The sequence below is a fragment of the Ochotona princeps genome, chromosome X (genome assembly GCF_030435755.1).
Source record: "Ochotona princeps isolate mOchPri1 chromosome X, mOchPri1.hap1, whole genome shotgun sequence".
NCBI classification, from domain to species: domain Eukaryota; kingdom Metazoa; phylum Chordata; class Mammalia; order Lagomorpha; family Ochotonidae; genus Ochotona; species Ochotona princeps.
The window spans coordinates 88722558-88743866 of record NC_080865.1 but is presented as its reverse complement, the minus strand read 5'-3'; the positions used below and the strand labels follow the sequence as shown (position 1 = coordinate 88743866).

At 37.8% G+C, this 21309-nt stretch overlaps 1 protein-coding gene across 3 annotated transcripts in view; it reads left to right on the top strand.

Annotated features, from left to right (window-relative positions):
• The window catches only part of SMARCA1 (SWI/SNF related, matrix associated, actin dependent regulator of chromatin, subfamily a, member 1), an 87866-nt gene that overhangs the window by 809 nt on the left and 65748 nt on the right, over window positions 1-21309 (top strand). For 2 of the 3 annotated variants that reach the window (XM_004587679.4, XM_004587678.4), the window contains exons 2-9: window positions 4838-4921; window positions 7646-7812; window positions 8494-8594; window positions 8707-8807; window positions 11375-11554; window positions 14474-14629; window positions 15862-15993; window positions 16974-17042. In XM_004587679.4, the coding sequence (XP_004587736.2) occupies window positions 4838-4921; window positions 7646-7812; window positions 8494-8594; window positions 8707-8807; window positions 11375-11554; window positions 14474-14629; window positions 15862-15993; window positions 16974-17042 (990 nt within the window). Of the gene's footprint in view, window positions 1-4837; window positions 4922-7645; window positions 7813-8493; window positions 8595-8706; window positions 8808-11374; window positions 11555-14473; window positions 14630-15861; window positions 15994-16973; window positions 17043-21309 lie in introns of those variants that run through there. The other variant, XM_058658812.1, reaches the window with a different exon arrangement.

Sequence of the window (21309 nt, the reverse complement as noted above, 5' to 3'; positions counted from 1 at the left end):
CTGCCTGGGAAATCTGGGCCCTTCAATCCCACACTCTGGCTAAAGGGGTTTGGCTGGGGGCTTATTTTTGCAATTGCAGTTTCAGGGCGTTAGCGCTGGAGGGGTAAAGCATGAGAGGGAAAACATTTTTTGGATTGGTAATATCGGGCTTTTGGATGGCAGAAAGAAAAAAAAATCATCCCTTGTTCTGCTCCATGCCTGCTGAGGTGGGGTGTCACTTCCAGAAAACGAGCTCTCCTCGTGGTACCCTCCTCCCATCCCAAACGCCAAATTGAGGAACCATGGACTCTGGTTTAGGAAAATTTTCGACATCTGCACCCGTACCTTTGCCTGCCCCGCCCCCCGACGGTATAGTGTTTCACTTCAGGGCCACCCAGATGGTCCCCAATCCGGCCCCAAGCTTTCCAAGCTTCCGCCTCCCTGTTCTAGTAGGCGCTGCTCGCTCCTCGCTCATGGACACGCGCAGGTTGTGTGTGTGTATGTGTGTGTGTGTGTGTGCGCGCGCGCACGCATGCTTGTGTGTCTGTGTGCGCGCGTAATTATTTTTAAAAAATGTAGCTTTGCAGAGATGAGCGGCTAGTAATACATAGGCCAGTCGATTTCATATCTATGAAAGTCAAATCCACAAAATATATATTAATCTCATAAAGCATATTTCACATTGAGGCATGCAAATAAAAGTATGAAATGCTTTGAAAAATTGAGATAAAAATAGCATTGGGCGTAAGGAGCTGCCATGTATATAACCAGCTAGGAGAATGGATGGTTCATGGATAGAGCCTCCCCTTACCAGCAGACATATAGCAATTAAAACCTGTGGGTAATTAAAATGATGCTTTAGAGATCTCAAGTGGCTTTGTCTGAATCACTGTATGATTCTGTACAATCAAATGAAAAGCTTGGGGGGGGGGATGAACACCTTTTGCCTTGTGTTAGAGGGTAATTTAAAATCCAGCCCTTCCTTAAGTGATATATTGAAGGTTCCAGGGTTGATTAAATAGGAAAACAATTGTGATGCTAAGTGAAAGCTCCCTAAAATGCATTTTAAGCTCTGCACAATCCTTTGGTCAGCAGGGTGGTATTGATGATGAAAGTTGGGCTGGTACAAATGTTGAAAAATTCGGACTTATGTCTAGGTGTCATTTATTCCATAGCCTGGACAAATGTAAGTGCTAAACTATTATTTTTTTTTAAGTGTCGCTCTATAGGTTGTTGAATTTTCAGGTTGTATAATTTTTGAACTATGAAACAACTGGAGGAGGGCTCAATTATAAAACTTACATAAGCTCTGAGCTAATAGGTTATAGCTTATAGGTTCAAGAACTTTGTAGTCTCAGCACAAATTGCCCTAATGGTGCTTCAGTAGTCTGCACAGGCTGGGGAAGTGAAGTATAACCTGGCAGGAACCTCCTGGGTGTGGAAGTGTAGTAGAGTTGCTGCTGTAAGTTTTGCTTAAAATCGTCACTGTGGTGCCCACTACCTTGGCTTAAGTTGTGTAGTAACAGAGATGAACCTTTTCTTCATTGTGCATCAGTTGTATCCTGACTGTGGATACCAAGGCTGTTGCTTCCCTTCAGTTCAATAACCACTAACCACTTTCCAGATCTTTCCAGGATTGTGCTGATTTTTTTTTTTTTTGGTATGCTTCTGTCATACCCCTCAGTTGCCATGCTGTTAGCAGTTATATTTTTAACAAAGATTTATTTTATTTGAATGTCAGAATTACAGATAGGGAAGCAGAGACAGAGAGATAATGAAGAGAGAGAGAAGTTTGTTCTGATGGCTCAGTCCCCAAATGGCCATAACAGTTGGAGTTGGGCCAGGCTGAAGCCAGGGGTTGGGGGCCTCTTCTGGGTCTCCTACATGGGTGCAGGGTCCAAGCACTTGGGCCGTCTTGTGATGCTTCTCCCATTCTCATGCCATTAGCAGGAGCTGGAACAGAAGTGGAGCAGCCAGGGCTTGAACTGACACCAAAATGGGATTGCACATGGCAGCTTTATCCGATAGGTTGAGTTGCCAACTCCTTCCTATCACTTTTTATGCACTGCTTCTACTTCATCAGAAAGAATTTAATTTATATACATGTGAGAAAACCATAAAACCAATTACAAAATCAACTGTAAAATGCAAAGTAGTGATACAGCAGGAAGAAGGAAACAATTACACCTGAACACTGAGGGTTATTCACGCTCCTGCAGTGAAACGCATGTTTTGGTACTGGGCTCCTGCCGTGTCTTCTTGCTGTCTCCAGTGAACTTGCCTTTCCCATGTCATTTGCTGCTGTTTTTAGTCTCTGTAGTATGGGAAGCCACATTATCAAAGTTGCTGGAATTGTGCCTCAAATAAAGGAAAGCAGGCTTTTGGATGAGAGCATTTTCTGTTTCATTTAAAGAAATTAATTTATTAATTTGAAAGACAAAGAAATAGAGAGATCATGTGTCTGTTGATTCCCTCCCTAAATGGCTGCAACAACAGGATTGGATGAGGCAGAAGTCAGCAGAGACTGGAACTCCATCTGGTTCTTCCACATGGATCCAGGGACCCAAGGACTTGGGCCATCCTCTGCTGCTTTCCCAGGCCACAAGCAGGGAGCTGAATCAGAAGTACAGCTGCTGGGACTAGAACCAGCACTTATATGGGGTGCTGGTGCCACAGGTGGCAGTTTGACCCACTCTACCAAGATGAGTGAAGTAGATGGGATTAGGTGAATTGACTTGTGTGTGACATATGACTGCTATTCTCAGGTATTTTTGCTTATCTCCTGTTCTTGGGCTTGGTTTGAGTGACAGTTGGTTTTGCCAATGAAAACGTCAAGCTAAAGGTCAGGGCTCTTAACACAAGAGTTTTTGATGGTCTTGTGCTGCATTTTTATGGTATCTGGACTACCAAATGATAACATCTACAAACAATCATTACGTCATCTTGGCTCCTTTTTATCTTTTCTTGTATGAGAAATGTTTTGAAAAATATAAATGCACACACAAATATCTGCATATGGATATATATGTGTGTGTGCGTGTAGATCTGGATATGTATGTGTATGTAAATAGGTATACGTGTGTGTAAATGGATGCATGTGGATATGTGTATATATGCATGAATTTGTATGTGTTTGTATACATACATATATAAATGAGAAGGTAAAGAAGATAGGCATTTTACAATTTGTTGTAGGAGATAGTGCCAATTAAATTACCCATAGCTTTTAATAGCACTATTCAAGAGTAGGGACTTTTATTAGTATGTAATTAAATTCTTATCATATCCTAACTGCAAAGTTAGCGAAAAAGTAATGCATAAAATGTTTTTTCTAAAACTAAAGCTTCGATTTTCTGTAAGTGAACTTTACTTCCCATGGTTAGCTCTATAGCTGTGTAGATGAGGTGAAGGGATTTTCAATGCCATCAACTTGAAAATTCAGACCTCGTATCACTTTTTGAAAAATGATAAAGGTTTAGGCTCTGATACATAGTTTTCCTTGTTGGTATGAATGAAAGAGGATTTATAGTATACATGGCTATTTGAAAGTGTGGGTTTGGGGGCACCTTCAGCAGTTGTTCATTCCCAGCACCTCAGGATTATATTCAGAATATTTCACATGATTGATCTAGAATCCACATGAGATATTATAAATCAGGATGATGACTTGGCTTAGAGAAACTGATGCCTGAGCAGCAGGTCACAGTCAGACTTGGATCATGGTTAAGTTCTATAATCTTAGTTTGGATTTCCTCAAAATAGAGATTTTAGTAAATATTGAAAGATTTATTTACTAACTGTGGGGTGCCTATTTTTTATGTTTAAAGTCATGATCTATTGTTGATTTTTAACCTGTTTTCAGATTAATTTACAAAGCCATGGTAAAATTGACAGCTTCTGTAGTTTTCACAAAGATTTGTGTTTTGACTTACATAGGATACGCTAAAATTGAAAAACTCTGGAGTTTTCTCTTAATGGGGAGATTATATGTTTTCATTTTGTTTCTTGATTTCTAAGAGAAAAAAATTTGCTTGCTATTCATGTCTGCAAATGCAAGCAATTCTTTACAAATGATAGAATCATGAGCTAACCTATCACACAACTTCACTATTTTTAAGTTGCTGATTGATTTTCTTTCTCATTAAATTACACATTTTAAAGTATTGGAGATTAATGATTAATAGTCCTGATAAGCTGCTTTTACAAAAGCATTAAAATAGTTTAAAGTACTTTCCTTTCCAGTTATAGAAAACTAACATGTCAAATATTTGAAATCATACTATTAAATTATTTTAAACATATATGGTCACAGTGCATTACATAACAGATTTAAATATTCTAAGTGGATTATGAAAACAAATTTTGAAAAGTGTCTTTTTTAGGGACAGAAACCACAGCTGTTTCTTCTGAAAGTCTGGCTTGTTTCTGTTACATAAAGAAGTGTTTCTGAGAATTAATATTTACTTTCTTTGAATTCTTTGGTTTGTGGTTGATAATATTAGCCTGTTTTTAGATTTTTAAGTCCTTAGTTAATGGTTACATATTTTCTTATGCTTTAAATTAAAAAAATAGATGAGAAGGTTCCGTGTTTTGGCTTTTGGTTTTATTTAATATCATTAGTCTGGCTTTCCTGATTTTTTTTAGATTATTTTTTTAGTTGGATCTCAGGTGCACAGAACTGCATTAATTGTAAACCTTAATTCATAAATGCTGTCACCATTGGTCTATGCATGTCCCGTGTCCTACATTTACTTACTTAGTTATCTTAATTGCTTTGCACTTTCTGAAAATGAGAACATTGACTAATTTTAAGACCTTGCCTTGCAATTTGATGACATTTATTTTTTTGACATTCTAGAAAAACATTTCTCCTTTCCAACTCAAGCTTGGCATGAAAGCTAAGTCTGAAAAAGAAATGGACCCAGAGTATGAAGAGAAAATGGTAAATATACTCTTGGATAGAATGGGGAATATGTAGTTAATTTTATAGTGGTGATGGAAAGGAAAGAAATATGCATGTGTGTGTATAATACCTTAGCAAATCATAGAGTTTTGAAACTGGAAAGAAATTTGCTGTATAATCTATCATGTGTTTTGTTAAATAAATTCACATCACTCTTCAGATGAGTAAATTAAGGATCTGAGAAACTATTGGAATATTGGTATTAGAAGCTGTATGTTCTAATTTTTGTTCAGTGTTCTTTACCCATAATAAAATGCATTATTATGGTTTGAGTATTTTATTTCTGTAATTAAAATGATTTTATTTATTAGTGCCAGCATGGTTGCTTACGAGGTAAAACACCACATGTGACATTGGCATCCCGTACGGGCATGCTTTGGAGTTCTGGCTGCTCTGCTTCCAATGCTTCTCCCTGTTAATGCACCCGGGAAAGCAGCAGAAGGTGGCTTAAACGCCTGGGCCTCTGCCTCACATGTGGGAGACCCGGCTTTGGCCCGGGCCAACCCTGGCCATTGTGGCCTTGTAGGAAATGAAACAGCTGATGGAAGATCTCTCTCTCCCTCTCTCTTTCTGTAACTCTGCTGTTCAAATAAAGAAATTTCTTTTATTTGAAAGATTTACAGAGATAAAGAGAGAGATACATAGTGAGAGGTCCAAGAACTTGGGTCATGTTAGCTGCTTTACCAGGTACGTTAGCAGGGAGCCAAATTGGAAATGGAGCAGCTGCGACTTCAGCTGGTGCCTATGTGGGATGCTGATGTTACAGGCAACAGCTAAGCTTGCTGCGCCACAATGCCAGCTCTATTCTGAATATTTTATACTTTAAATAATTGTATTAGTGGCACTATCATTGTGGCTTTGTCACCTGAGAAATCCAGTTAAAATCCAGATTGATTTTTTTCTTTTTCCTTCTTGCTTTGGAAAAACGAGGGTATCACAAAAAGTTCATGGAAAACACAATTGGAAGATTGTTTTAATGCAAAACATTCTTGAAATCTATGCATAGTTGTTTTTCATAGTACTCAATATTCAGGAACTGTTTGAAGACTGTAAGTGAATGCTACACACTATGGAAGCATGCAGTGTGTTAAGTAAGGGAGTACATTTTATCTTCGTTACACTGCTAAATTAATTCACTATACATTTAATTATTTCATTTTTATCACTAAACTTGGAACTTTGCTTTAGTTTTAACTGAACTTTTATGCCTTTGGATGTTTGAAGAAATTGAAACTCTTTTTCCTCCCTAAGGGATTGTTTTTGCAGTAGTAGTGTAAGTAGAGCTGAAGTACACTTTCCCGTTCTTCATAGCTGTTTTACGAGACTCTGTGTCATAAGGTTTAAGGGCGCATCTAACATAGACAGTTATTGTTTTAACAACTCTAAAAACAACATTCCAGTGAGGATAACATAAAATGGAAAGTTTCTGGCCTCCTTCCAGCTAACGGTCTGAATATATTTGTCTAACTCTTGGATTTATGTTAATGAACTCTTCTGTAAGTTTCTGGTGTTATTAATTATGCATCCATCCTGAGGAATCCAAGTAATTTTTATCCTGTGGTTAGAAAGTGACTGAAAGATGCTTGGTTTTCTTTTACGTAGAATGATGTGCATACCTTTAAAGCATTTTTAACTGAAAAAGATTTTGACTGTATTTGGTATAAGTTATGTGGTGCTTGACAGCTTACTGTAAAATTAGATTGTACATTAACCTTTAGTAGTTAATATAGATTAACCATTTTTTGTACATATGTTTCTTTCAAGCCTTGCTCACTTTGGGGAGAGTGTTTTCATACTGCAGGCATAAAGTACTATTTTCCAGATGCATTATAATCTAGGAGAGGAAGGTTTATTATATTATTTTTTAAAGTTTCATTTACAGAAAGTCAGATTTACAGAGAAGGAGAGACAGAGAGAAAAATCTTCCATCCACTGGGTCACTCCCCTAGTAGCCGCAATGGCTGGAACTGAGCCAATCCGAAGCCAGGAGCCTCTTCCAGGTCTCCCATGTGGGTGCAGGGTCCCAAGGCTTTGGGCCGTCCTTGGCTGCTTTCCCAGGCCACAAGCAGGGAGCTGGATGGGAAGTGGAGCAGCCGGGATTAGAACCGGCGCCCATATGGGATCCCGGCACATGCAAGACGAGGACTTTAGCCATTAGGCTACCGCACTGGGATCAGTGTTTATTATGTTACTTAACATATTAAAGATATCTTGAGAGATTACACTAAATGCTTTCAGTTATTTCTAGATCAACTTAAAGTCATAGTAATTTCAAAATTGGGGAATGTATTATGTTTGACGCTTAATTTTGTTACTGTTTAGGAAAAGAAAAGCAAATGATGTTTTTGGAAAAAGGGTTTACCTATGGATCTTTAAGAAGAAAAGTACTTCTTGTTGGGACATTTATTAAGTATGTCAGATAATTTTGTTTCTATTTGAACTATTTCAAAATCTTTGAATTCTGCTACCTAATAGTGATGCAGCTTTGGGCAAAATTTTTGTTGGCTTCTCAGTGCCGTTGCATTATCATCTGTGAAATGGGGATTAAGCTAGTAACTACATCATAGGTTTCTTAAGAGAATTCAACAGGTTAGTATATTCCAAAGTGCTTAGAGCATAGTACAAAGTAAGCATAGTATGTGTGTTAAACAACACTGAACAAAAAAGGAATACCAGTACTTTTTCTTTTGTTTTGCAAATTAGAAAGCAGACAGAGCAAAGAGATTTGAATTCTTACTGAAGCAGACAGAACTTTTTGCACACTTCATTCAGCCATCAGCGCAGAAATCTCCAACATCTCCTCTGAACATGAAATTGGGACGTCCTCGAATAAAGAAAGATGAAAAGCAGAATTTAATTTCCGCTGGAGAGTATGTTGGCATCTCTGCTTCTTCCTCCTGCCCTCTCCCTTCCTTCATTCTCTTCTTCCCTTTTCACATATTATGCATTGTTTTGTATGAAAACAATTAGCTTAATTGTTATTGTAAATATATTGTATATATATATATGTGTGTGTGTATATATATATTCCCCCCCCCCCCCCCCCGCTCCAGAGGTCAATCAGTAAAACTTAAGGCTGGCTCTGATAAATCCTTTCTTTTTTAAAGCATATTTTCCTTTGGAGGGGGAGGGTTGCTTTTAAAGATTTATTCATTTGAAAGGTAGATTTATGGAGAGAGGGAGAGAGAGATACCTTCCATCCATTGGTTCACTTTCCCAAAATACAGAGGCTGGTCCAGCCTGAATCCAGGAGCCCAACCTTACAACCTGCTCTCTCACATGGAGTTTGGCATCTTCCACTGCTTTTGCAGGGGCTTCAGTAGGGAACTGGACCAGAAGCAGAGCAGCAGGTAGGTGAACCAGTGCTCTCATGGTATGCCAGCCTAGCAGGCAGTGGCTTAACATACTGTACCACAGCACTGGCCCTGGTTCTGCCCAGTTCTGCAATTCTTAACCAGACCCTCTGTGTTTTATAGTAACAGTGTTCACGGGGTGTAACCTGTAGCACTGTGTTCAGGGTGAAGAGGAACGTGTTTCCTTTATTATTCCAGTTATCGCCACAGGCGAACGGAACAAGAAGAGGATGAAGAGCTCCTGTCGGAGAGCCGGAAAACATCGCATGTGTGTGTGAGGTTCGAGGTGTCCCCTTCCTGTAAGTCCTCAGCCCCTTGCCGATATCCTTTACAGTTTGGTTTTGGAAAAAAAAAAAAGTGGACTTGAGTATGTTCACGCAAACAGGAGACATGCTTGATCTCTTTCATCAGATGTGAAAGGAGGACCGCTGAGAGATTATCAGATTCGAGGACTCAACTGGCTGATCTCGCTGTATGAAAATGGAGTCAATGGCATTTTGGCAGATGAAATGGTAAGGAGTGGGCCGCTAAGAGCACTAGGTCAGTTCTCAGTGCTTTTTGATGCACATTTAAAGCACCTGAGCCTTCCTGACCCTTTCTTGGTGTCTATGGGCTTTCTTTGGTTCTTAGTGTAACAAGGTAATTGTATAAAGTCCACGGTTTCTCTAAGTGACCCGTAGAAGATGACCTTTTCAGGGTTGAAAATTGCAGTTAGGATTTCCTTTGGTGGTACAAAAAAACCTCCTTGTAGTTTTATGTTCTTTCTGTTGACCTTCTGCCTTCCAGCAACCTCAGAGTCAGGTTGAATGTTAAACTGGAGCATCTGTGTAACCATTAATGGGATGCTCTTTGCTGTCTCTTCCTATTTTTTACCTCCTACTCTTTCCTTACTGCTTCTTTACTTTTATTTTACCATTAAATTGTGTTCCATGTTTTCTTTGTAGGCCACCTGAAACATGTTTTCATTGTAGGCTACCTGCCATCCTTTTGGGAATGAGGTGGGGTATATAAATCAGACAAGGAGTGAATGAATGAATATATGCATGAATAACAATATCTCAATTTGTGAATAATGAAAAAGTGAATCGATGGGATAAGTGACAATAAAAAAGGCAGTGTTGAGTCTTGATGCAGTAGCATATCAAGGAGGAGAAACAGGATAAGGGTGTATGAGATAAGAATTTAGCACATGGGATAATATAGCAAGCTCTAGGTTTGTATTTTGAGCTCAGTTAATAAAATACAAGTTGGGAGGGCAGAGGTTTTAGTTCTGTGAAGCCCAGGGGTATTCATTTGTATGACTTGAAAACCATCACTCTTATCCTGAGGCACCACCTAGCAATATGTGCCCTCTGGCATCTGGTGTGGTAGTTTAACAGGTACTCATCTTGGGTTGAGCATCAGTTAGATATGTGGTAGAGGATCCTTTAAATTGGGGGCTGGGAACCTTTTTTTCTGCCAAGGATCATTTGGGTATTTAATAACATCATGTACCATTTTCAACTTAAAAATTAGCCTGCTGTAGATTTATTGAATTTTGAGTCCTGCCTGCTGTTGCTTTGTCAGGGCCAGAGCAGATGATTTCCAGGGCCTTAGATGGCCTGCAGGCCTGATAGTCTCTGTTTTAAATCAAGATTTTGTAACTTCTTTTATTTATTTGCTAGGGATTTTCCAAAAGTTCATGGAAAATGCGTATATTGTGGAAAATCTATACATTGATTTTGAAATTTTTGCTCTAAGACGAGCTTATTTTAAAAAATTCCATTTTTTTAGGCACCCTTGCATATGTTCTGGGTTGAGGACTGTGGACAGCTCAGCAGTGGGGGGTGGGAGGAGGAACTTGGCTAATTCGGCAACTGGAAGACAAGGATTATTTGCCCACACATCTGTTGGCTGGCGCTTATCTAAGCATGAGGAATCCATGTTGAGTTTATGCTGGTGCCAGATATGTTATAATTGCTGAAATAAAGATAGACAGTTTAAGGAGTAAAGAAAATTTGGAAGAAAAATTAGAGCACAATTCTGTTGCATAGACATATCCACAGTTAACATTTTGACATTTATTTCTTTTGGTTGTATTTATTTTGCTTTGTTAGAATAATATTCTACTTCTACTCTGGTAGTAGAATTTATTTATTTATGTATATTTTTCATGTATTTAAAGCACTTTGTAAAAATAATTGTTAATTACTACCTAATAATCCTAGGGAGGTGCTGTAATTTGATTCTGTTCCTTTCTTATTGCTGTTCTTTTGGCTTCCCTGGTGTATAGTACTCATACTGGTGTTATAAGAAGCTTGTAATTGAATTTTTCTGTACCACTCAGATTTTTTTCCCCATAGGATTCTTAAAAGTAGAAATTCTGGGTTAGGGATTATAGACATTCCAAGTTTTTGAAACTCTATAAAAATATTTTAAGATTAGATTTATAAAAGGAAATGTATACCTTGGTTAAAGATAAAGGCTGCAAGGTTAAACGCCATAGGATGCTTCGTATTAGGTGGTGGGGTCATAGGTGTTTTAGGTACTATTTTTTTTTTAAAGTCCACTAGACTTTAAGGGTTTCCAAGATCCTTTCTGGTTGCAAAGTCTGTTCTTTTATGGTTCCTGCAAGTGAAGGACCATAGCCCCTTGAGATGTATAGTCTGAATGTTCGGTATCTGGACTGTAATAATTTCGGGTACAATAAGAAAAAAAGACCAGTATCTAAGCAGGTTGGCAGAGGGAGTTTTCCTTTATGGAATGAAAGGACACAAGATACCTAATTTTGCCAAAAGTAGAAAAAAATTATTTGGATAATTTTGCTCTGTTTGGAATTAAAAAAAAAGTCTTAAATAGAAAGCTGCTTTATTGAGTAACATCTTAAAATTCTTGTTTTCTTTTTGTGCTCAGAGTAAGTACTGAATTTGGAATGCTTATTTTCTTAAAATCTTAAAGCCTTTCTGTACTTTTCATTGATAGAAATATAGTCTACTGTTTGAGTATATAACTGGCAAATATCTATTATATTGTTGTTAATGAAATTACCTTGTTAAAGAAAGAACATTTATGCATTTTTCCCTTTATGATGATAATGCAGGGTCTTGGTAAGACTTTACAAACCATTGCTTTGCTTGGTTACCTGAAACACTACCGAAACCTTCCTGGACCTCACATGGTTTTAGTTCCAAAGTCTACTTTACATAACTGGATGAATGAATTTAAACGATGGGTTCCATCACTCCGTGTTATTTGTTTCATTGGCGACAAGGATGCAAGAGTAAGTGCCAATCATATTTAAAAAGGCAGACAAGAATAATGTCATTTTTGGAGTTAAGTTACACACGATTGCTGTTAAAGATGTTGAAGTCGATTACTGTCAGTAAATCATAGTTAATTTGTGCCAATTCTGATCCATTTGGCTGTTTTAGGTGCTTTGCATGTGTTAATTTAACCCTCAGAATACTCCTATGTGGAATATTCTTATCTTACTAATTTAGCAACAATTCATTATTATGCCTCATCTGTGTTTACTTTTAACTTGCTAACCTGAACATTTTTGAATTATACTTTCAAATAACTTTATTTAAAAACTTCATTTTATTGACAGTATGTCTTAACATTCCCTCTATTTTGAAGCTAAAAATGTGTACAGATTCATTGCTTAAACTTTTTATTTAACATTTTGGTTTTTGACTTGGTTTATACCTGCTCATTCACATCAAATGGAACCTGCTGGGTACATGCAAGGAGCCTTGTATTTTGTGTTTATACATAAACATGTCTTTCAGTTTGCCCTTTGAACAGAAAAATACATGTCTCTGTATCTTCTCAAAATGTATTATAAATCTTGGTTATTTTGAGGGAGTTAATTTTGGACCGTGAAATAAATTTTGCAAATATTCTGAAATGAATAATCAGTTTAGAAAGCATGTTTTGCATCCAAAGAGCAGTTTTAAGAGTTATTCTATTTTTACATATTTAGATAGGCGATCAAAAGATTTTCTCAAAGAAAGGTAGCACAATTAACTACATTACTTCATCCTCATTTTTTTTTGCTGGAGGAAAAATTATATTTCTGATATTTGACCTAGAAATAATTTAGATATTGAAATGTTCAGCTCAAATTTAGATTTATAGGCTTGAATTTTTTCTTATCCCTAATATTTTGCAGTAGCAATTTAGTTACTAAGAATTCTTTCTGTTCACTATTACTTAATGTAATATTATTTCTTATAAAATTTTGCTTTTCTAACGTATTGATGTTTTGATGAAGCTATTTTTTCAAGAGTATAAGCAAGAAAGGAATACCTAGGCTTGTGGGGTTTTTTTTTAGATTTTTATTTATTTATTTATTTATTTATTTATTTATTTAAAGAAAGAGGTTGTGGAATGGAGAGATCTGTCATCTGCTGGCTCACTTCCCAAATGTCCATAGCAGCCAGGGTTGGGCCAAGGCCGGAACCAGGAACTCCATCTTGGTCTCCCATATGGGTGGCAGAGGCGCAGGTACTTAGGCCATCTGCGGCTGCATTTCCAGGCACATCAGCAGGGAGTCTGATTGGAAGTGGAGCAGCCAGGATTCCAACTGATATTGCAGTATGGGATGCTAGTAATAATACAATGCTAGTATTACAGGTGGCAGCTTAAGCTGTTGTGTCACAATGCTGAGCTTTTATCATGCCTCACCAAAAATGTAAATCATAAATCAGTAGCTTTCATTTATATTATATGGAATCTGAGGGTTTTATGAAGTATTTCTTGGCATTTTTTTTAAGAGTGAATATAATTCATTTATGACTGTCCTATATCTGCCCAGTTGAGGGGTTGGGATTCTGATGGATTTCTTAGGCTTGAAAATTATTTTTCAAAGTCAGTGCTTTTGAAATTGTCAGTTTCTATCCATTAATGAGTTAGGAAGCTGGCTTAGTGGGTGATGACAACAACTTTTTTTAAACATTTAAGAGAAGCGAAAATAGCACATCATTTTCATACTGCAGTAATGTTAAGTATTATTTTGAGAAAGATTTACCTTTTTCTAGGTACAAATACTGAAGCATATATGTGTGTGCTGGATTGCAACTTGAAATATAATTTTACTATCGGCCATGGCCAATTACATAAGTAATTCATATGTTCAGTGCGGAGAGATTGTTGTTGACGTGTATTAGCAAGTCCAGATCATTGCTTTTAGACATATTTGAACCTTAGTACCACAGCATATGGACTATTTTCCTGGTCTTCCGGATGTTTTTTCCCTATCAATCACAATTTTGTAGTCTATGTTTCTTCTCTTTTCTTTATTACAAACACCAGACATCTATATTTTTACAAGGTCTGTTTTCTATACTTGTTTTAATTTTTATCTATTTGAAAGCAGAAAGAGCAATTGAGCAAATGAATGTCCTCTACTAGTGCACAACAGCCAAATGGTCACAATAGCTAGTGCTGGACTAGCCTGAAGTCAGGAGCCTAGCACTCCTTCTGAGTCTCTTGTATCAGGGGACCACTTGAGCACCTGTGCCATCACCTGCTGCTTGCCCGGGAGTGTAACAACAGAAAGCCAGTATAATAAGAGTGGAGCCAGTACTTGAACCTAGGCACTCCCATATGGATGTGGCATACCAGACAATGTCATAATAGCTACACTAAATGCCTGCCTCTAAATAGCCTCCTAGAGCACACAGAACAAGCCTACTTTGTGAACATTTGTAGCCCCAGAGTAAAAACTTCACAAAACAATGGATTTTCATGACCTTTGTAGTATGTAACTCATCCTTGTTGGAAAATGAAGGAAAATAGAAGAGTTCTTAAAAAGTTGGACTCTATCCTGTGTATTGAATTCTTGTGTTTGTTGGAACCATTAGTAATGGTTGGATCTTGGTAAGAAAATAGTGTTCTGAAAGTGTTATTTTGTTCCTGTCCTTTGGGTTATTTAGTGGACTCTGGTAATATGTACTTTTCGAGGGTATTGAATGTACCGTATTTCTGTAAGGAAAGCCCTGTTCCATGTCTGTTGATGTATATATTAGAGTGTCTTCCAGATAATCGACTACAAAGGTGTCTTTGTATCTTAGTTTTCTCATCTCAAAAATAGATGAGACAAAAAAAAAATATATCAGACTCCACCTCTGACACTTTAATTCTGTGATTGTCTTGTAAACATATTTTAAAAAGAAGAACTGTTCTTTTGCATTAGGGTGCTTTTATTCGCGACGAAATGATGCCAGGAGAGTGGGATGTTTGTGTCACTTCTTATGAGATGGTTATTAAAGAGAAATCTGTGTTCAAAAAGTTTCATTGGCGCTACCTAGTCATTGATGAGGCTCACCGAATAAAAAATGAAAAATCCAAGGTAAGTTCTCAATATCTTTGTCAACATTTTCATTTAATTCTCAGGTCTGTCCTCTCACTTTCGTGTATTCAAAAAATACAAAAGTGATGGAAGTTTTTTATTTTATTCATTGAATATAGAATGTGAATGAAAATCAGTTTTTCAAATGATTTTAAAGTCTTGAATTGTTGAATACAGAGTAAATAAGATTTGATCAATTTTTAATATACAGAAAATTAGGTGTTCATTGGCTATGGCATTTGTGGTAACCTAACTGTTATAATGTGGTATTTTATTGTTGAGAGTATATAGTGTGTGAATGTGATTTGCATTGACTTATTTTTTATTGAGGTGTTATATATACTCTTATGAATTAGAAAAAGAATTTCCTGGAGTTGTCTGACTTGTGTGAATTAGAGTGTGTTATTAGCATTGAAAACGCTCAGCATGTTTTGCCATTCAACTACATCAGCAGTAGGAAAAGCTTCACGTGTTAGGATGAACATCTCTTTGGATTGCTGGGCTAGTTTGTGAGAAACAGGGACAGAATGTCTGCAAAACCACCAGGTGGATCACACTAATTCCTAACTGGAACAATTACCTGATAAGAGAATACAAATTTAAGAATAATGATTTAAGAGCGTTATAAAAATGTTCACTGTTAGGACTGTTCTTATGTTGTATGTTTTACTACAAAGTTAATAGAAAGTACCAGGGCTCAATTGAAATTCACTCAATTCTGGTGCTTAAAGATTTGGGTTAGGCTAAGTTAGCCCTTTGCTGGGTTTGTAGATGAACATGGTTGGCAGGGAGAAAGAGATTTTGCTGTAGGGAGCAGCTAGCCTGGTTTCCATGGAGATGATCTGACAGTTTTCTGTGAATCCAAAATGAAGAAAATACTTTTTTTGAAGAGGGGAGGAGTCTGATGTATAAATATGGTCTGCACTGTTTCAGATGTAGAAATGCCTAGAGTATTTTGTTGTGCTTCACTGTAGCCGTGTAACTTGAACTAGGATATTTTTCCATAGAGTGTCATTGTGAAGTTTTATTGTACCAAATGGACTTCAAAAAAATGTTCGTGGAAAAATGAAATTAAGTAAGTTTGTTTTGGTGTAAAATACTGAAATCTATACATAGTTTTTTATTATGTGCATTTTGTGAGCTTTTTGGTGGACCCTCATATTTTAAAAAAAAGTGTTGGAATGCTGAGTTTTCTACTAAATCAATGCTTACAAAAGTATTATTGTTTCTAGCTTTCAGAGATAGTTCGTGAATTCAAGTCAACAAACCGTTTGCTCCTAACTGGAACACCTTTGCAGAATAACCTGCATGAACTCTGGGCATTACTCAACTTTCTGTTGCCAGATGTTTTTAATTCTGCAGATGTAAGTTTAAGGTTTATTACACGGATAGTTTTCCTGTGTTCACACACATTTGTTTTTCAAAGCATAGATTGGAGATCAAAAGTTCTACTTACATTTCATGTATGAATTTTTATCTCTGTGTTTCAGTTTTCTCAGGATATAGTTCTTAAGTGTAAAATTTCAAAATGGGCATATTTACAAAATTAGTGTTTTTCTTCTTTGAAATCAACCTGCCTTTTAAACTTTTCCTTTGTCCCATTGCAATCATAGTTTATGGTGTTAGATAATCTGAGTTCAGAATAGTATCTTCAACATTCTCTTTTCATTAAATTTCAGTAGTTTGACATATGTTTCTATATATTAGTGTGGTAGGTGAAGAATTTAAAATAATCTTTATTCTAGGTTTTAGCATTTGGTAAGTGCTAAAGAGCCTGTAAGTATTTGAACTGAGAAACACCATATTTTGTGATTGTGTAATTCCTTTTTTTAAATCATGAGCACAAATTTATACTAGGTTAGAAAACTACTGAATGATTTAAGGACTTTTGGGGCTTGATTTTCCCCATATTAATCAATAATAAAAAAGTACCAAGTTTAGCAATTCATTGACTTGTAAACCTTTATCTTGCTTTTGCTTGTTTTATTATTTGATGACACCAACATTTTCACTAACATGAGATGTCCTTGATTTTATATTCTTCCTCTGACAGTTGTTAATAAGATACAATCTTAATGGTGATATGAGGAAACCTAATAAATGTCTTTTAGGGAAAAAATTGCTGATGGGTTTCCTGTAATATGAGTTCTAATTTCATTGACTGTTCAAATGTTTTATCTCTTTTTAGAAGTAAATAATATATTGCCTGTGATGATGGATGAAGCTTTGAAAGTACTATTAAAATGGATTATGTCTATACAGGTCACACATGCTTTTATGGAATATAGAGTATATATTTTTTAAATGGCTATGCATTTATGACAGAATTTCCACTTCTCCACAGGACTTTGATTCTTGGTTTGATACCAAAAATTGTCTTGGTGATCAAAAACTTGTGGAAAGACTTCATTCAGTAAGTAGTCGCAGACAAGCACATTGGGTCATTAAATGTGTAAATAAGTCTGAAAACAAACTGCCATAGAATCTGTTGGAACTTTTGGCTTTGCCTCTTAACTTCGTCTCACTGCTTCCGAGTCTCAGCTTTCTGACAGCCTCTTTGGTTAACAAAGTCCACTGTATCCTCAGCCTCTCTGAGCAATGGCTTTTTTGAGTTGGCTCTCCCCCAAGGGGCTGTGGGTCTCTCCAGCTGTTGGAACTTCCTTCAGTGGTGCTCAAAATGACGTCAGGGTTCCATTAATTCCCCAGTGTCATTTCTTGAGTTACTGCTTCTGGACTAGCATATATAAAACTCTTTCATTGAGGTGTGTACTCTCTTGGTGTTCCACCCTCTGCCCATTTATCATCTGTTCATCACCAGATGACTTCCTCACGTTCATTGAACACCAGTTTGCCATGATTTGATAGCAAGCTTCTTCCATCTTGCTAGCTCTTTCACTCATGTTATTGCTTCTGTATAGTATGGAGATCTCCAATCCCTTGGACCTCTGCTTTTGTTGCCATTTATCAGCCCACTTCTGTTGTGGCGTTTCTATATTTGGCAGTGAGTCTCTTTTCTGGCACTAAAAGCACTCTTGCCAGTTTTCCCAGGTTCTCTTGCTCTTTTGTCCATTTGCCATACATTCTCTGAAAGCCCTAAACTGGAATGATGTAACATTTCTGTCTTTTGTGTGTAAATTCTGCTTCTACTGCTATTTATTGGAGTGACCCTCTTTGTGCTATGGCTGCTCAATCCTGATGATTTTACAACTGTACGGGTTGGAACTACTGTGATCTCGTATTCTCTAACCTAGCTTTGGTTTTTATGATTCTGGTAATCTCAAGAAATGTGAACTTCTACAGCCTACTTTTGCATTTCCTGTAACAGCTATTCTAGACTTTTCTCAATCTGCCCAAGGTTTCTTTATTTTTATTTTATTTTTTTATTTTATGACAAAGTTTAATAGGCAGTGGGGTTTCACCTCCCCCTCCCCTTTCCCCCCTAGATTTCTATTCCATGTATTTCTTGCCCTCCTCATCTCTGCAGGTAGCATCATGCTATTTTCCAAGACAGTAGAGATCATTAGGTAGGAGTTCCTTGAAGGATATTTATCTTCCAAGGACACCTGCATCTGTGCTACCTTCTGTCTGGACCTCTTTCCTACACACCTGCTCCCATGATCTATGCTTTTTAAAAAAGATTTATTTATTTTTATTGGAAAGTCAGATATACAGAGAGAAGGAGAGACAGAGAGGAAGATCTTCCATCTGCTGATTCGCTCCCCAAGTGGCTGCAACAGCCGGAGCTCAGCCAATCCGAAGCCAGGCGCCAGGAGCCTCTTCCTGGTCTCCCACATGGGTGCAGGGTCTCAAGGCTTTGGCCTGTCCTCGACTGCTTTCCCAGGCTACAGGCAGGGAGCTGGATGGGAAGTGGAGCCGCGAGGATTAGAACCTGTGCCCATATGAGATCCCGGGGCGCATGCAAGGTGAGGACTTTAGCCTCTAGGCTACCATGCCAGGCCCATTCTATGCTTTTAATAACTTAATTTTCACTCTCCTTATCCTCAATATATATAAACATAGTCAGGTATTTCCCTAATTATCTCCAAGTCCAAACCTGTATCCATCCTGATGCATATGAGAGGGAACTTAAAAATTGTATGTAAAAATGGAGTTTAGGGCTCAGTGCGGTAGCCTACTGGGGTCCTCGCTTTGCATGCACCAGGATCTCATGGACGCCAGTTTTAATCCTGGCAGCCCCACTTCCCATCCAGCTCCCTACTTATGGCCCAGGAAAACAGTGGAGGACAGCACCTTGGAACCTGCACCCGCATTGGAGACCCAAAAGAGGCTCCAGGCTCCTGCTTCAGATCTGCTCAGTTCCAGCCATTGCGGCCACTTCGGCCGCAATCAGATGGAATCATCAGATGGAAGATATTCCTCTCTGTATATTTGCCTTTCCAATAAAAATAAATCTTTAAAAAATGGAGTTTAAAACCTTATTCTGGTATAAACTTTTTTTTTTTTGGGAAATCCACACAAACTGTCTTCATAAGATGTTTTTTTCACATTCTAAAAATTTCCATCTTCCATGAACTTTTCGAAGTACCCTGTACAAAACACGGCTGACTCAGCGTGTGTCCCTGTCTGTGAGTCTTGCATCTATTTTCTTTATTTTTGTTTTTACAGATTTATCTATTTTATTTTACCTGAAAATCATAATCACAGACAAAGATCTTCCATCTGCTGATTCAATTCCTAGACCCCCTGCTATGGTCAGAGTTGGGTTGGTCTGAAACTGAGAGCTAGAATTTCTTCCAGGTGTTCCACATAGCTGCAAGGTGTCCGGGGACTTGAGCCATTCTCTGCTGCTTTCCCAGTATATTGGCAGGCAGCTGGATCAAAAGTGGTGTAGCTGGGACTTGAACTGTCACCCACAGGGGATGCTGGTGCCACAAGTGGAGGATTAGCCTGTATGCCAGCACTCTGGTCCTGAGTCTGTTTTCTTCTTTTGAGAACTAAATTTCTTGAAGGAATAGTTTTTCTATCTCTACTACATAATCTCTCATTCATTCCTTTTTAAAACATACAGCTGCTATGTTTGCTATATTCATTTAATAATTATTTTATCTATATCTCTATTATAGCTTTTTAATTTTCAAACCCAAGAGTCAATTGCCTATTGCTATTATAGAACTCCTCAGGGGTCTCCCACACAGGTGCAGGATTCCAAGGCTTTGGGTCATCCTTGACTGCTTTCTCAGGCCACAAGCAGAGACCTGGATGGGAAGCTGGGACACTGGAATTAGAAGCAACACCCAAATGGGATCCTGGCATGTGCAAGGCGAGGACTTTGGCCTCTAGGTTACCATGCCGGGCCATTTGTATTGTTTTTATAGTAAAAGTTTGCTTTGCCTATATAATCAAAATGAGATTTTTTTGTGTGTTATTCCTTCTTATTGTGATAAAATCATATAAAAATATATTTGCCTTAATCATTTTTTTTTAGATTTTTTTATTATTATTGGAAAGCCGGATATACAGAGAGGAGGAGAGACAGAGAGGAAGATCTTCCATCCGATGTTTCACTCCCCAAGTGAGCCGCAACGGGCCGATCCGATGCCGGGACCAGGAACCTCTTCCAGGTCTCCCACGCGGGTGCAGTGTCCCAAAGTTTTGGGCCGTTCTCAACTGCTTTCCCAGGCTACAGGCAGGGAGCTGGATGGGAAGCAGGGCTGCCGAGGTTAGAACCGGCGCCCATATGGGATTCCGGGGCTTTCAAGGCAAGGACTTTAGCCGCTAGGCCACGCCGCCGGGCCCATGCCTTAATCATTTAAAAGTGTATAGTTAAGTGATGTTAGAGTATTCACATTATTCTAAAGCAGATCACTTGAACTTGTCATCTTGGAAGGCTGAAATGATACCAGTTAAGTACAAATTGCCATATCTACCACGCACACCCCTTAGCTACTGTTTTTCTAATCTTTTTTTTTTTTATGATTTTAACTGTTTGATGTTTCATATGAGTGAAATTATTTCATATGTTCCTCTTGGTGACTGGCTTATTTTGATTGTCATATTTCCTTGAGATTCATGAATATTATAGCAGGTGACAAGATTTTGTTCTAGTTAAAGACTGTTCATTGTGTCTGCCAAAGTATTGTCATTGAAGTATCGGTGAACACTGATTCCAGTTGTTGTCTGTGTTACATAAAGCTGCAGTGAACATGAGAGCGGAAGTGTTGAGATGCTGCTTTGTAGTTCTTTGGATATACAGCCAGGTGGGATTGCTAACTCATAGTGATTCTGTTTTAATTTTGGGGGGAGCCACATACTAGTTTTCACAGTGGCTGTATCATTTTACATTCCCACCAACAGTGAACACAGGTTCCAATTTCTTTGCGTCCTTGCCAAACTTATATTTAGTTCTTTTGATAGAGACTGTATTGATTGGTATCAAGTCATATCTCATTGAGGCTTCAATTCTTTTTTCTGTTTTGGATGTTGAGCATTTTATATATGCTTCTTTTGGACATTTGTAAATCTTTTGAGAACTGTCCATTAATTTTCCCATTTTAATTTTTTAAAGACACATTTTTTTTTTAAATTTGAAAGGTAGAGGTAGAACTATGGAGAGTGAGAATGAGAGAGAAAAACAACTGGCTCACTCCCCAAATGGTCATTAGACCTGAGGCAGGCCAGGCGGAAGCCAGGAGCTCAGAGCTCCATCTGAATCTCCCATG